General features: G+C 44.2%; 1 protein-coding gene across 2 annotated transcripts in view; it reads left to right on the plus strand.

The window, feature by feature from the left end:
• RNF115 (ring finger protein 115) overlaps positions 1 to 17,037 on the plus strand; it is a 65,895-nt gene that overhangs the window by 36,594 nt on the left and 12,264 nt on the right. For both annotated transcript variants that reach the window (XM_079761824.1, XM_079761825.1), the window contains exon 4: positions 12,650 to 12,861. In XM_079761824.1, the coding sequence (XP_079617950.1) occupies positions 12,650 to 12,861 (212 nt within the window). The remainder of the gene's footprint in view (positions 1 to 12,649; positions 12,862 to 17,037) is intronic.

Consider the following 17,037-nt stretch of genomic DNA (forward strand, 5'->3'; position numbering starts at 1 on the left):
CTCTCTCCCTCTCCCTTCCTCTCTGAAATCAATATAAATATATTTAAAAAAAAATCTGGAGCTTCCTTTCTAAAAGCCCCCTTTCTTCATACATTTTCTTCAGGTTTTGTCCTGAGGCATAGATACTGAAAGATGTTGTAACAGCATTAAGGAGACTTTTAAAAATGAAAAATCCCCCATATTCTCATTACCTTATTTTAGTTTTATGGTTTTTATATAATACTTTTGATTTCTCACATGCATTCTTCCTGTTTTCAGATGCAGGCATAGGAGTATATCATGTTGTATTTCTACTTTAAAAATTTTACTTAGGATTATATCAGATCTTTTTTCTTGTCTCTCCATAGTTTACAAGATTTATATTTCATATTCTTTTATGTTTGTACTATATTTACTAAACTGTTACCCTGTGTTAAACATGTCTAGTTAAATGTGATGGTTGATACTTCATCATTCCACCTCTGAGTCTAGAACATATTGAAAAATAAAACATAGAAGCTAGACAGATGGCAATACAAATTTAGTTTTTATTCTACCTAATTGAAGAACACAGTTGATTTGTGGCCAAATAGACATTCTAAGTCTATACAGGATGACCCACCCGAGAATTAGAGGCTGCGGAGCCAGCACACAGACTTACAACCACTTCTTTTGCATCTGTGCAGCTTCCTAGTGCATGAACTCTGTCCATTGGAGAGATGGGAATTAGCAGAGATGAGGCTCTTGCCACTCACCGTTCAGAAGCATCACTGCTTTGGTAGGGAAAAGTAATGAGGTCAGAGGTGGAAATGAGAGATCTTCACTTTTGGGTATTGCAATTTAAGCCTATAGTTAGTAGGGGTGTAGGAGTAGTGTCTGTGGCAGTAGGGGTGGGAGATGAGCCAGTCATCTGTGAGGGCAGTTTTACCTCTGCCCTCTCCTGTACCAGCTCATGCTCTGGTGTGTGTGCTCCTGGGGCCTGTGGAGAAGGTTCTCAGTAATCAAGAACAATATTAAGTTAAATTAAATAGAATTCTACCAATTTTGACTTACAGAAATGACAATTTTAAATTACTAGATAGATAATAAGAAGTTCAGGATTTTAAACTATCCTTTCTGTTTGCCGTTCTTATTCTCAGACATAAGGAGCACTCATTGGAAAGAAAGAACCAAAACTGTCAGTTCACAGTTAACATGATCTTTTATGTTGAAAACTTGATGAATTCCATTAAAAAGCTGTTAGAAATAATAAGTGTAAGCAAGGTTGCAGAATATAAGAAAACATATAGAAAATTAGTTGTATTTTTACATATTAGCAGCAATTAGAAATTAAATTTTTAAAAAATACTATTTACAATAGCATAAAAATATGAAATACTTTTGCTTTCAGAAAAAATGTATAAGACCTGAGCATAGAGAACTACAAAATATCACTTAAAGAAATTAAAGGTCACCTAGATAAAAGGAGAAATATATCCTGCTTGTGGAACAGAAGACAATATTGTTAGGATGTCATTTGTGAATTCAGTATAATTCCAGTCAAGATCCCAGTCAGTGTTTTGGTAAAAATTGAAAATTAGATTTATAAAATTCATATGGAAATGCAAAGTATATAGAATAGTTAACACACCTTTGATAAAGAAGAAAAACATTAGAGGACTAATACTATCTGATTTCAGGGTTTATTATGAAGCTATTAGGGGCCCAGTGCACAAATTCATGCACCTTGAAAGGAACTGTGGGCCACAAGGCTGCGGTGGGCTAAGGGGCGGGTCTCAGCCCATCCTCCACGCCCCGCCCGGACCCTCCCACCGCAGCCCCCTAACCCCCTGTCTGCCAGCAGCCTAGTTCCCGCTGCTGCTGCCACTCCCACATGCTGATGGCGTCAGCCCCGCTTGCACCCACTGATGGAGCTAGCCCCCCTTGCACCCGCTGATGGCATGGAGTGATTTGGGCTGGTGCTGTCATCGGGTTCAAGCGCCAGGTGGGACCATGGTGTGCAAGAGCAAAGAATTTTCAGTAACCACCAGAGGCTCGCCCTGATGACAGCGACTGGCGCCCTGCCCTGCCTTGGTCTGGCACCCCCGCTCACCTGCTCTACCATTCCTTTGTGGCCAATGCCCGCCATGTTCTGCCTGTGCCCCCTGGTGGTCAGCGTTCATCATAGCGACTGGTTGTTCAGTTGTTCTGCTGTTCAGTCTATTTGCATATTAGGGTTTTGTATGTATAGACTAGAGGCCCGGTGCACGAAATTTGTGCACTGGATGGGGGGTGTCCCTCAGCCCAGCCTGCACTCTCTCCAATCTGGGACCCCTCGGGGGATGTCCGACTGCCGGTTTAGGCCCCCACCTGCCCTCCCCTGCAGGCCTGGTTCCCCTCAACTGCCTTCCCCTGCCAGCTTGGTTGCCCCCAACTGTCCTCCCCTGCTGGCCTGGTCGCCCCCAACTGCCCTCCCCTGTTGGCCCGATCGCTCACAAATACCCTCCCCTGCCGACCATCTTGTGGCGGCTATCTTTGACCACGTGGGCGGCCATCTTGTGCGAGGGCATGAGGGTCAATTTGCATATTACCTCTTTATTGTATAGGATAGTAACCAAGACTATGGTACTGCCATCAAGATAGATAGATCAGACCAGAATAGCCTGCCTAGTGGCTCAGTTGGTTGAGCATAGGTCCATACACCAAAAAGGTTACGGGTTTGATCCCCGTTCAGGAGAGTATAAGAGGCAGCTGATTGATGTTTTTCTCCCCTCCCCTCCATCTCCCCCCTCCCCCACCCCGCCAAAGTCAATTTAAAAAAAATCCTCAGGTGAGGATTTAAAAAGAAACAGAATAGAGTCCAGGAATAGACCCACACACACTGGGGACAAAGGCGGTTCAGGAGAAAAAAGCATATCCTTTTAAACACTTGCTGAAATAAGTGAATATCTACAGTACAAAAATATGAGCTTTGAAATACATACTTTAAACCATATACAGGAATTAACTCAAAGTGGGTAAAAGTCTTAAACTTTATATAAAGTTTGAAGAAAACATTTCTTAGATATGACACCAAAACCATGATCCATAAAAGAAAATAATTAATAAATTGGACTTCATTAAAATAAATAACCTGTGTTCTTCATAAGAATGAAGAAACAAGCCACAGATGAGAAGATAACTTTCAAATCATCTGTTACAGCCTGTGTATCTAGACTCTATAAAGAAATCAAAATGGAGTAAGAAAACAACCCATTTTTAGAAATTGGGAAAATATTCTAATAATCTCCTTCACCAAAGAAGATATACAGATGGTGAATATTAGTCCTTTGGAAAATGCAAATAAAAATCTCAATGAAATACTGCACAACTATTGGAATGGCTAAAATGTAAGACTGACCGTATTAACTCATGGTGAGTGTGGAGCAACTGAAATTGAGTGGAAAAATGATACAGCCAATTTAGGAAACAATCTATCTGTTTTTAAAAAAGGTGAAAATACATCTACCATGTGATCCAGCCATTCCACTTTCCTAAATATTTACCTAAGAGAAAAGAAAGCATATATCTGCACATATACATATATATGCAAATATTCATAGCAACTTTATTAAAAACTAGAAACAACCCAAATGTCTATCAGTAGGTAGATGGATAAACAAATTGTGATACGTTCCCGCTATGGAATACTAAGCAATATAAGGTATATGGAATATTACTCAGCATAAACTACTGATATCTGTAAAAGTGAATCTAAAAAATAATTAAGCAGAGTAAAAGAAGGCACACCAAGAGCATCCTATATAATAAAAGGCTAATATGCAAATTGTCCCCTCGACTGGGAGTTCGACCGGGAGTTCGACCAGGGGGCAGGGCCAGCTTGCCAACCACCTGCAGCCCCTGCCCCTGCCCCTGGCTGGCCCAGCCTGATCGGCCCCCATCGGGGCAGGTTGGCTGGACCCCACCCATGCACGAATTCGTGCACCAGGCCTCTAGTATACAATATGATTCCTTTAACATGAAATATCAATTTCTTAAAAAATGCAAACCACAGCAAGAACATTGGTTGCTTGGGTACAGGAAGGGCAGGAGGGAGGGATCTCTAAATGTTTTGAAGGTTATTATCTTGATGTTTTTGTGAAGCTTTCCAGTCTCAGTTGACTCATCTTTGTAGACCATAATGTTTTTTTGAGATACGATTCATGTATCATGTAATTTACCCTTTAAAGTATACAATTCAGTGGGTTTACTAATTTTGTACAGTTGTACAACCATCACCACTGTTTAATCTAGCAATTTATCATCACCCTAAAAAGAAACCCTGTACCAATTACGCTTTCCTTTTTTTCTCTCCAGTTCCCCAGCCTTAGGTAACGACCAATTTATTTTCTGTGCTATGGATTTGCTTATTTAGGACATTTGATATAAATGGAATCATACGATATATGACCTTTGTGACTGACTTCTTTTGCTTACCAGAATGTTTTAAAGGTTCATCCATGTTGTAGCATGTGTCAATACTTCATTCTTTTTTATGGCTCCACAATATTCCATTGTATGAGTATACTATATTTTGTTTACCCACTCATCAGTTGGTGGACATTTGAGTTTTTTATGCTTTTTAGCTGTTATGAAGAATGCTACTTTGAATATTTGTACGCATTTTTGTGGGTTCAGTGTTGGGCTATAAAAGTGAAATTTTTGGGTCAGATGGTAACTTTGAGGAACAGACCATAATATTTTAAAAAGTGCTGATATGGTCATGGTTAGCTTATAGCAAATTCTGCTCAATGGAGGATACTGTCCATCCTGTTTTTCATATTGAAATATGTAAATATTTCAGCTCACATATTTTCAGAGGCGTTGTCTTATTCTTTTCCTCAGAGTAACATTTGAGATTTTCAAGACAAAACTTGAAAATAAAGTGTCTCTGTGATTCTTTTGAGTGTTTCACTGAAACATAATAGTGCTCTCTATTTGTTTTACTTATATAACTCATGCCCTGAATACCCAGTTTTGTTGTATGAGCTATTTTTTTCTCCTGTGCCTGTCTGAGTCTGCTCAGAGGCAAATGACCTCAAGCTATTTTTAACCTCATGTTGATTTGGTATAAATTTGTGTGCTATGTGTGTGTTTTTTTTATAATCCTGTGTTTTATGGTCAGGGTGCATTGTTATTTTGGGACAAATACATTGGCTTAATATTTATATGCACTCCTTTGCGTTTTATAAACACACTGCCTCATGCTGATGTTGAAACTACTTCTCAGCTTCCATTCCTTCAGGTTCTTATATATATTAAATATCATAACAATTTATATAATTATTAATGCAGACTATTGATAGTATGAGCTTAGTGATTGATTTTTCTTCTAGTTAAAATTTTCAAATATTTAATTTTTACAAATTAATTGTAGTGAACATAAAGATCGCTTTGAGAATCTTTTCTGTGAGCAAATGTTGTGGAATTTTTATCTAGTAAGGGAATAATAGTGTTCTTCCTATCTATAATAATAAAAGTGTAATATGCTAATTAGACCGGACAGCCAAACGACCTTCCAGAAGAAGCTGTGGCGGCGGGGGTCGAGGCAGAGGCGGTTAGGGGCAATCAGGCAGGCAGGCAGAGTGGTTAGGGGTGATCAGGCAGGCAGGCAGGCGAGCGGTTAGGAACCAGTGGTCCTGGATTGCAAGAGGGTGCAGGCTGGGCTGAGGGACACCTCTCCTCCCCTGCATGAATTTCATGCACTGGTCCTCTAGTAGTTTACATAAGTGACTAGATGGGGCTGCTTATACTTTCTCACTTAAACTAGATTGTAGACCACTTTTCAGACTAGAAGCCAGTGATATCTAACTGATGGAAACTGTTACTAGAAAGTAAAGGGAAATAAGTGTGATATGGTAACAAGTACAAATGGTAGTTAAATGAAAAGGTGCATTTTTTCACTGGTGTATTGAGAACTCATTGCTTTTAGTGTGAATGTCATTTTTTGTTTTTCAGATTGGATGTTAGAATTCATTTAAAAATTAACAATGTTGTCAAGAGTATGGGAGACCGTAAGCTCTTGCACAGTGCTAGGAGTGTAAATTGATATAGCTCTTTGGAGAGGATAGTTTGCTCTGTCTAGTGAAATTTAAAATGAAGAAAATAAACTGATGGACACAATAGATCCAGAGACATAGAAGCATGGAACAGACTGACAAATCTCTGAGGGAAGGCAGGGATAGGTGGCTGGGTTGGGAGAGCTTAACCAAAGAGCTTACATGCACAACTGCATAAACCATGGAGACAGACAGTAATGTGAAGGCCTGGAGTGTGGTCTGGTGGGGGGGTGGAGGAGGTCTTTGGGAAAGAAAGGGGGCATCTGTAATACTTTCAACAGTAAAGATAAGTAAAAAAATAAAGTCTGCATTGTCTCGTATAAGTATTGCTACCCCAGCCTTTTAATTTTTTGATACAATTTTCATGAAATATCTTTTCCATCCCTTTACTTTCAGTTTGTGTGTGTGTCTTACTGTCTGGAGTGAGTCTCTTGTAGACAGGACTTGTAAGGATCTTGTTTTGTTATGCATTTAGCCACCGTGTCTTTTTTTTAAAAAATAAATCTTTATTGTTCAGATTATTACAGTTGTTCCTCTTTTTTCCCTCCATAGTTCCCCTCTACCTGGTTCCCACCCCACCCTCTGCCCTTACCCTCCCCCCCCCCCAGTTCTCATCCATAGGTGTGCGATTTTTGTCCATTCTCTTCCTGCACCCCCCAGACCCCTTTCCCCCCGAGAATTGTCAGTCCACTCCCTTTCTATGCCCCTGATGCTATTATATTCACCAGTTTATTCTGTTCATCAGATTTTTTAATCACTTAATTTTTAGATTAACTTGATAGATATGTATTTGTTGTTCATAATTTTTATCTTTACCTTTTCGTCTTCTTCCTCTTCTTAAAGAATACCCTTCAGCATTTCATGTAATCCTGGTTTGGTGGTGATGAACTCCTTTAGCTTTTTTTTTTATCTGTGAAGCTCTTTATCTGACCTTCAATTCTGAATGATAGCTTTGCTGGGAAGAGTAATCTTGGCTGTAGGTACTTGCTATTCATCACTTTGAATATTTCTTGCCATTCCTGTCTGGCCTGCATAGTTTCTATTTAGAAATCAGCTGACAATCGTATGGGTACTCCCTGGTAGGTAACTAACTGTTTTTCTCTTGCTGCTTTTAATATTCTCTCTTTGTCTTTTGCCTTTGGCATTTTAATTATGATGTGTCTTGGTGTGGTCCTCTTTGGATTCCTTTTGTTTGGGGTTCTCTGTGCTTCCTGGACTTGTTTGTCTGTTTCTTTCACCAGTTCCTGTCATTGTTTTTTCATGTAAGTTCTTAATTCCTTGCTCCCTCTCATCTCCTTCCGACATCCCCATGACACAAATGTTGGTATGCTTGAAGTTCTCCCAGAGGCTCCTTACACTGTCCATGGGTTGCTAGGTCTGACCGAGACCACAGTGGAGGATCTGCTGTCAGGGGTCAATCCCATGGAACAGAACTCACATCAGTGGGACCCAGGAACCTGCCAAGTTCATCCCTTAAGTGTGTTGCTCATCAGGTGTTTGGGTGGTACTTCGACATGGTGTGAAGCTGGATGCACTAGCTCGGGCTCCCCTGGAGGTGTAGGCCAAATCATCCACCATCAGTGCCCTGTCGGGCGACACCAGGCATGAGCAACAAAGCCATTTTCAGATGGCTGCTAACTTTTGCTGGGCTTGAAGGTGTCCAGAGAGACTAAGCTGCAAACTAAAGCCAGTTGCCGCTAATGCTGTGCCAGGGACCACTTAGCAAGAGGTAGGGGGCACGCTGAGGCCAGATGCTCCTTGAGTTTTGTGAACTTTGCATAGATTTTTGGAAAGTTCCAAGTCTGAGCCAAGATAGGCCATTTATATGGCTGGGGTGGGCCTGCGTGTGGGTGTGGCTCAGTTTCAGAGAATTGTCAGCGCTAGGAACACTGTTAACCTGGTGGATGGGGACTCAGATATAATGACCGTCAGACGGCTTTGTGTGGGGAGGATTTAGCAAAGAAATAATATTCTCTGCCTGTACTTCTGCCTTGGAGAAAGCCGCCTCTCCAACTCTTGCTGGACAATTCAGTTCTTCACCATGTGTCACTGGCACCTTTCGAGCTGCTGCCCCAGCTGGGGAGCTCTCAGTGAGTGAGTCCAAGTAAGTTCATGAGGACCCTTTAAGAGGAACACCTGGGACTCTAGCAGCCCTCCCTCTCTCTCAGCCACAATCTCTGCTGATTTTTTTTTTTTTTTATGTTATACTTTATGCAGACCCTGAGCTTGGTGTTCTAAAAAATAACTTTTGGAAGCAAAATAAGTTCATTAATTGGTAATTTTTAATTGTGATTTTTGTGTATGCTGTTAAACTTGCTGTGTTAGGTTTGAATGTTAAATTATTCAAAATCATGTTTGCTGGAATTTTACATTTGGATATCTGCTCGTAGGCTACAGTTCTTTATAATCTGCTGGTTTTTTTACTGTCAGAAGTTACCAGAACTTACCTTCCTGGCACTGAAACCCTGGGCTGGGGAGCATGGTGTGGGGCTGGGACTCTGCTCCTCAAGGTGCTTCTCCACAGCCAGATTTCCCTCCTGGTTTTTAACCACCGCATGTGGGTGTGGCACCAGCTCATTCTGTGTGTGCGCCCCTCCTACCAGTCTTGATATGGCTTCTTTGTATCCTGCGTTGTAGAACTTTTGTTCAGCTAGGTTTTAGGCGGCTCTGAAAGATGGTGGTTCTGTAGTTGAGTTGTACTCTTGATGTGGTTGTGGGAAAAAGCAGGTGCTGCAGTTACCTATTCGCCATCTTTTGTTTTATTTTCTTAATACCTCATCTATGATGTTATTTTACATGTATCAAATAATAAAAATGTTAAGAATATAAAACTTATAACACATATGCTGTGCTATTGTTGAAAAGAATGATCTGAGTATGTGTGTTCTGAGTCAATGCAGACCTTTCCCCTCCATAGCATTTATTACTATCTAACATACAGAGTTGTCTTTTCCATTTTTTGGAGGCTGGGAGCATGTATGTCTCTCTCTTCCCACTTGAAAATGAAATCCATTGGGGCAGAGGGTTTTGCTTTGTTTTGATATTTTTATTGATTTCAGAGGAAGGAAGAGATAGGGAGAGAGAGAAACATCAATGATGAGAGAGAATCATTAATCGGCTGCCTCCTGCATGCCCTCTACTTGGGATCAAGCCCACAACCCGGGCATATGCCCTGACCAGGAATCGAACTGTGACCTCCTGGTTCATAGGTTGACGCTCACATGGGCCGGGCTGAGGTTTTTTGTTTTTTAAAATTATGTTCACTGCTATATCCTAATAGTTCCCAAAAAGTGATTGGGACATAGTACATGCTCAACAAGCATTTGTTAAGTGAATGAATGAATCTGTGTTTGTGTTACAAAACCTAGTATGTATATATACACAAATACATATTTAAAGATCTGGAATTCTACACACCAAATTAAACTGCCAGTAGGTGAGTAGAATTATGGGTAGGGGTTGGTCATGTCTGAGTCAATAGAGGATATATTGCACTTTGTGTAACACATTGTGTATTTTTAAATTATATTGGAGGAAGTCTCTTGAAAAATAAGCAAATGGTAAACTGGGAAAAATGCAAAAAATAACATGCTAGTATGGGTCTCCAGATGTAAGGGTCAGTCTGGAGTTGAGGGCTATGAACACTTAAAACCTAAGATCATGTGCTGAGCAGTTTTGTGTCCCTATTATTATCTACTAGTAGCCCGTTTGCACGAAGATTCGTGCAATAGACCTTCATTCACCTGGCTGCCTGCACCAGTTTTCTGCCGGCACCAGGGACCCAGGCCTTGGCTGTGGCCACCGCCTTCTGCCTTTTTCAGGGTCGGGGCTTGGCCCCGGGCGGTGGCCTTGGGCTCCGCGGCACCCAACATCCTTGCTAAGGATCGCAGGAGCCGACCCCCAGTGGTTTCCTGCCATCCTTGCAGGCTGCCCACTGGTGCCCAAGGCCGGGAAAGCCTCCGCCCCAGGCTTTCCTGGCCTTGGGCTCGCCGCACTCAGCGTCCCTGCTACCGATCACAGGAGCCGACCCCCAGTGGTTTCCTGCGATCAGTGCAGGCTCCCCGCTGGTGCCCAAGGCCCGGAAAGCCTCGGCCCCTGGGACCCCCGGGAGCGGCGGGAGGGGCGGGATGGGCCTGGCCACGCCCCCCCAGGTGGCCGATTGCCCCCCGGGACCCCTGGGAGGGGCGGGAGGGGCTGGCCACGCCCCCCCAGGTGTCCGATCGACCCCCGGGACCCCCGGGAGGGGCCAGGCCACGCCCCCCCAGGTGGCCGATCGACCTCCGGAACCCCCGGGAGCGGCGGCATGGGCCCGGCCACGCCCCCCCATGTCGATCGCCCCAGGCACCCCCGGGAGTGGCGGCATGGGTCTGGCCACGCCCCCCCGGGGTGCTGATCGCCCCAGGCACCCCGGGGAGTGGCAGCATCGGTCCGGCCACGCCCCCCTGGGATGCCGATCGCCCGGCCACGCCCCCCGGGGTGCTGATCGCCCCAGGCACCCTGGGGAGCTGCGGCATGGGCTCGGCCACGCCCCCCCGGGGTGCCGATCGCCCCAGGCACCCCCGGGAGCGGCGGCATTGGCCCGGCCACTGGGCACCGCCATCTTGATCTTCTCAACGGCGGATATGCCACCCGGAGTCCCGCCCCCAGCCTCCTGCCGGCCCAATCGTGGGCATAGCGGAGGTGCGGTCAATTTGCATGTTTCTCTATTATAAGGTAAGATACTAGGGGCCAAGTGCACGAATTTGTGCACCTTGAAAGGAACTGTGGGCCACGAGGCTGTGGTGGGCACAGGGGAGGTCTTGGCCCATTCTCCACGCCTGCACCTGGCCTCTCCCGCCGTACCCCCTCCCCCGCCCGTCCCCTGTCTGCTGGCAGCCCTGCTCCTGCCGCCACCGCTCCCATGCGCTGACAGCGCTGACCCCGCTCGCACCCGCTGACGGCGCGGAGCGATTGGGGCTGGCGCCAGCAGCGGGTGCGAGCCGCTGCGGCTGCTGCCCTGATCACCCCTCAGGAGCAGGGGGACGTGGAGAAGCCCTCGGGCAATCAGGGCCAGCAGCTGCTGCTCACACCTGCTGATGGTGCTGAGTGGTTGCCAGCAGCAGGTGCAAGCAGTGGCTCCAGTGCCGGCTGCAGGTGCGAGCGGGGCCAGCGCCAGCAGCAGATGTGAGCGCTGGGCGGGACCGCGGTATGCGAGAGCAAAGAATTTTCAGTAACCACCAGAGGCTTGCCCTGATGACAGTGACCGGTGCCCTACCTTGGTCTGGCGCCCCTGCTCACCTGCTCCATCATCCCGCCACTGCCAATGCCCGCCATGTTTCGCGCTCTGCTGCCGACGCCCACCATGTTCCATGCGTGCCCCTGGTGGTCAGTACACATCATAGTGACTGGTTGTTCGGTTGTTCCCCCGTTCGGTCTATTTGCATATTAGTCTTTTATTATATAAGATTATATAGGATATTATTTTTTTCGTTTCATTTAAACTTTTAAAACAAAACAAAGAGACCTGAATATGACTGGGGTTATATACTTGGTTGGGTGGAGTAAAGTAAGTAGTGTTCTCTGGAACTCTCAAAGTATCTGGTGTACAGATAAATAAAAGTTAAATTATTTCAGAAATGATTTGTTTTTTCATTCACTCTTTGTTTAGTGATTCTTTGCTCAAACCCAACAGGCACCTCCCCCACACATACCTCCCCCCCACCACCAACATCCTTTTAATGATGATAGTATTTACAAGAATGGTCTTATCAGACATTCCTGCACTGCTTTAACACAGCTTTGACACTGCCCCTTTCTGATGCAGCGTCTAGGTCAAGAGAAGTATTTTATAGATATCTGTCTCCACTTTGTGGTGATGGTGCTTTTTTTGTTTGTTTGTTTTATTCTCACCCGAGGATATTTTTCCCATTGATTTTAGAGAGAGTGGAAGAGAGAAGGAAAGACAGAGAGAAATATCGATATGAGAGAGACACATCGATTGGTTGCCTCCTGCATGTGCCCTGACCAGGGCCCAGGCTGGGAGGAGCCTGCAACCGAGGTACATGCCCTTGACGGGAATCGAACCTGGGACCCTTCAGTCTGCAGGTTGATGCTCTGTCACTGAGCCAAACCAGCTAGGGCTGATGGTGCTTTATTATAAGTGTGTAAATACATCTGTTTTATTCAAATCTTAGATTATCCTGTAGTGAAAATGTGGATGTCATTAAAATGAATTATAATGTTGAACTAAATGATTGACTGTGCTTAGGACAGAAGTCTATGATCACCTTTGTCTCATGCTTTTATTTCAGAAGGGGGTGTAACTGGTCAGAGGCATGTGGATATGAGTTCATTGTTAAGAAAGGAGTTCAGCCATTGGCCTGTTGTTTCTATATGAAGGAAATTAAATTTCACAGTATATAAGTTTTCCCCCTTCCCTGTTCATGCACTTGAAAAACTTTTCTTCATAAAATTGGGGAAACCTATACCTTAGTTTGAGCTGCTGAATTTTGAAGTATAAAAATTATTCCTTCCTTTTTTCAATATTTCTTCCTCCTGTTTCCTCTTTTTCCTGTTATTAAAACTATAATGTAGTTTATTTCTGTTTTTATTAGTTCTGGCGCAATTTGGACCACACGATGATTATACAAGATTTTAGACCGTTTCTAAGTAGCAATGCACTGGACCAAGATAATAGAGCCAATGAGAGAGGTCACCAAACTCACACTGACTTCTGGGGACCAAGTCGACCTCCACGGCTGCCAATGACTCGGCGATACAGATCGCAAGGAAGCACTCGTCCTGACAGATCCCCAGCAATTGAAGGGTGAGTGCACAGTTGTTGTTTTAAGTTCTTTTTAAGGGCAGTTTCAATGAAAGACATATAGCTTTAATCTAATCTTTATCAGGTTCTCATACTTACTACCTTTGTGGACAAGATGGAGGTATATAGACAGAGTGAAAATGAAGCTAAATGAATGTCTATACTCAACTCGTACCATGTAACAAATGATGAATAGCTAAAGGGTAATAAAACTAATGATATAGGTCTCTGGTTGACATTTTTATTAATGTCTCAGATTAATATAGGTCTATCAAAAATTCAGAAGCTAATGAAAGGGATATCAAATATATCGGATGACATTAGGATTCAAAAAGACCTCAGCAGATTGGAGCAATGGACTTGATATGAAATTTGGTAGGAAATAAACATAGAGTTTTGTGACTGCCAAAAACAGTCATGCAACCAATGTCTGTTGAGTCTTTCATGCTACAGCATTTGTACCAGACACGGGATACATGTGAGCAAAACACCATTGCTTGGTGGCTCTTTATCTCATGGATCCCATTTACTAGGGACAATAAACACTTTTAAAAAATATTTTTCTTATGCGTAGGATTGTGTTCATGCTTTATCTGCTTATTTCATTTAATCTACATGATCAGTAGCTGCTATTGTTATTCTCATTTTACATAATAAGACTCAGAGAAATGAAAATGGGATCAGTGGTAGATCCAGGACTTGAACCCAGGGATATCTCAATCTAGAACTGCACTATCTGATACAACAGCCACTAGCCACATGTGGTTATATCAGTTTACATTAAAAGTTAACTCAAAATTCCTCAGTCACACTAGCCACATTTCAAGGGCTCCGTAGCAACAGATAGCTAGTGCGTAGTTGCCATATTCACAGCACAGATTATAGAGCATTCTGTCCCCTCAAACTGCTGTTTGGGCAGTGCTCTTGAGCCTACACTTGCTCCAGGCACACACCTTCTAGACTTTACTATTAATATTTTACTATTCTAGCTTTATCACATACCTGTCCATCTATGTGTTCATTAGTTTTCATATGTTTTGTGAATTTCAAATTTATTTGCAGACATTTCTTCTTAGGGACAATGATATGATATGGAAATCCAATTTAATGGGATTGTCTAGGACAGTGGTCGGCAAACCGAGGCTCACGACTAATGAGTTTGCCGATCACTGGGATGGGGCTTAATCACAAGGTCGGCAAACTCATTAGTCAACAGAGCGACAAACCGCGGCTCGCGGCCGCATGTGGCTCGCGAGCCGCAGTTTGCCGACCAGTGGTCTAGGACAAAGGCCAATGGAATGTTAGACTGTTTTAATAACTTCCATGATAAGCAGTAAATCCACTGTGTCCTGTGCCTGTTACATTGCCTGTAGATTACTCAACCTTCTTTGCCTGCGGTAGATCCCACTGTTGAATTCCTCAGCTACAGCTCCTGTAAACTTGACCTCCTGTGCACTTGTGTTTCTCACCCCCCACAGTGCCGCCCATTTTGGACTAGTGTTGTCCTCGGGCTACTTCTCCTCGCTCCTCCACCAGGGGAGGATGGCTAAGAGCTGCTGGGGGACCATAAAGGAGCCTGTGGTTGCCCCTGCAGCTGCTGCAGTGCATTTGCTCCCCATTAGGCAGGCAGTGCTTTGGGTTAGCTTTTTATTTCCCTCACCAAATACTTTACTCGCCACATTTCCTATCCAGTAGCTGATTTCAGCAGCTGACTTGTATTTCATTACGAAAATTGGGGCCTTAGGCATAAATTCCCCAAATCCCTCTGTCCAGCTTATTCTACACCAATATTTATTTCTCCCTCCAGTCTCTTCAGGTGAGGTGTTCCTTTTTTCTTTTTTGAAAGCAGCTCCATCAGCCCATATTTTTTATCTATTCCTCTGACTTATTCTGGGATTTCATTTTTTAAATTTCTCCCTGCTTCCTCCCTTCTTTTTCTTAAATGGCCCTTGCCCGGTCATATTCCCCTTCCTCACTCCCCCCTCCCCTCCCCCACACACTTTAGCTCTGTGGCTTTTAATTTTGGCTGTACATTAGTGTCACTGAAGATATATTAAAAAGCACGGATACTTCTCCCCAGGATTTTGATACAATTACTTTGCATGCGGTCTAGGCATTGGTAAATTTTTTTTTTTTTATTGATTTCAGAGAGGAAGGGAAGAGGGAGAGAAAGATAGAAACATCAATGATGAGAGAGAATCATTGATGGGCTGCCTCCTGCACACCCCCTACTGGGGATTGAGCCCACAACCCTGGGCATGTGCCCTGGACCGGAATTGAACCCAGGACCCTTCAGTCCACAGGCTGAGGCTCTATCTACTGAGCCAAAGCGGCTAAGGCAGCATGGGTCATTTTTTTTTTTTTTTTGCATGGGTCATTTTTAAAGGCTCCTGAGGTTATTCTGATTGTAGCCAAAGTTGAGAACTACTACTTTAGTTACTACCCAATCTCATTTCCTTCCCTTTTCAATACAAATTTCTCATCTCTCACTATTCCTATACTCCTATAGTCTGGCCCTCCTCTCACTAAAATCCATGGTGACCTTCTAGATGCGAACTCAGTGGCTACTTAAAATTTTTATTGTGTGGGCCTAATTCACTGAATTCAATCATTTTACCCCCCCCCTCTTGAAATTCTCTGCTTCTGACTTCCATGATATTAAATTTTTAAAATTTACCTCTTCCCTGACTTCCTTCTTGTGGATACTTCCTAAATACTTGTTTCCCAAGATGTTTCCTTTATTTTGCTTTTCCTCTTATGCTGCAATGGGGTTTCTTAACTTTGGGACTATTGGCATTTTGGGCTGGATAATTCATTGTATGGCGCTATCTGTACATGGTAGTATGTTTAGCAGCATCAGTGGCCCTTCCCTTACTACATGCCGGAACTACATCCTCACCCCACCCTCCAGACACTGCCCTCGGGGAGTAAACAATGTCCCAGGTGGACAACTGCTGCTCTATGAGCTCCGGCCGTCCTCAGGCTCTCCCACTAAAGCCTCCCCACTCTGTATTTCTGTCTTTACCTTTCCCCCTAATTTAAGACCTGAATAAATAACCTCTTTTTAGACATTTCCATCTGGATGTTCCATAGATACTCCAAACTCAGGAAGATGGAAACTAAACTTTTCTTCCAAATCTGATCTTTTTTTTAAATTTCTGATTTTAATTGGAGGTACCGCTTTGTACCCAGTTTAGAAACCCAAGCATTGACATAGAATCTTATCTTTTTCTCACCCAGCCCTCTCATATACACACATCCAGTCATTAAGTCTTTCTAATTTTTATTTCCTATTTCTCAACTTCTGTATTGTCTAACCATTTCCCCCTAGTTCACATCCACATCTTTTTATTTATTTTATTTTAAAAAAATTCTAGAGGCACGGTGCATGAAAATTCATGCACTGGAGGGGGGGTCCCTCAGCCCGGCCTGCCCCCTCTCACAGTCCGGGAGCCCTCAGGGGCAGGAGGCGACGCCCCCATCACACCTCTGCTGCTGCCACTGCCAGCAGCGCAAGCCTCAGCTGGCCCTGGTTACCTGAGCCTCGGGCGGCCCTGGGCAGCTGGGCAGCTGCCATCCAAGGCTTGCCTGCACCTCGGGCCAACCCTGGGCGGCTGGGGGGATGAGGGGACTGGGGGACTCTGGAGGCAGGCATGCAGAGTGGCCGGACCCGCCTGGGGGCGGGCCCGGCCGTGTCGTGCACCTGCTGTCCTGGCAGGGCTGAGGGGACTGGGCGCCACCATCTTTGTGAGGGCGTGATGGTCAATTAGCATATTCCCTCTTTACTAGATAGGCCATTTGTATTGATTTTTTTTAGAGAGGAAGGGAGAGGGGGAGAGAGAGATAAAAACCTCCTGCACTCCCCCTACTAGGGATTGAACCTGCAGCCCAGGCATGTGCTCTGACTACAAATTGAATCAGTAAGCTCTTGGTGTATGGGTTGACACTCAATCATTGAGTCACACAGGCTGGGCACACATCCACATCTTTTGCATGCCTGCACTGCTGCATTAGATTCCATTCTTTTTTTTAATCCTCACCTGAGGATATTTTTTTCCATTGCTTTTGAGGGAAGGGGAGGGGAGGGGAGGGGAGGGCAGGGGAGGGGAGAGGGAAACATCAATGTGATATGAGAGAAACACACTGATTGGTTGCCTCCTACACGTATACCTACCAGGG

The sequence above is a fragment of the Cnephaeus nilssonii genome (genome assembly GCF_951640355.1).
Source record: "Cnephaeus nilssonii genome assembly, chromosome: 21".
NCBI classification, from domain to species: Eukaryota; Metazoa; Chordata; class Mammalia; order Chiroptera; family Vespertilionidae; genus Cnephaeus; species Cnephaeus nilssonii.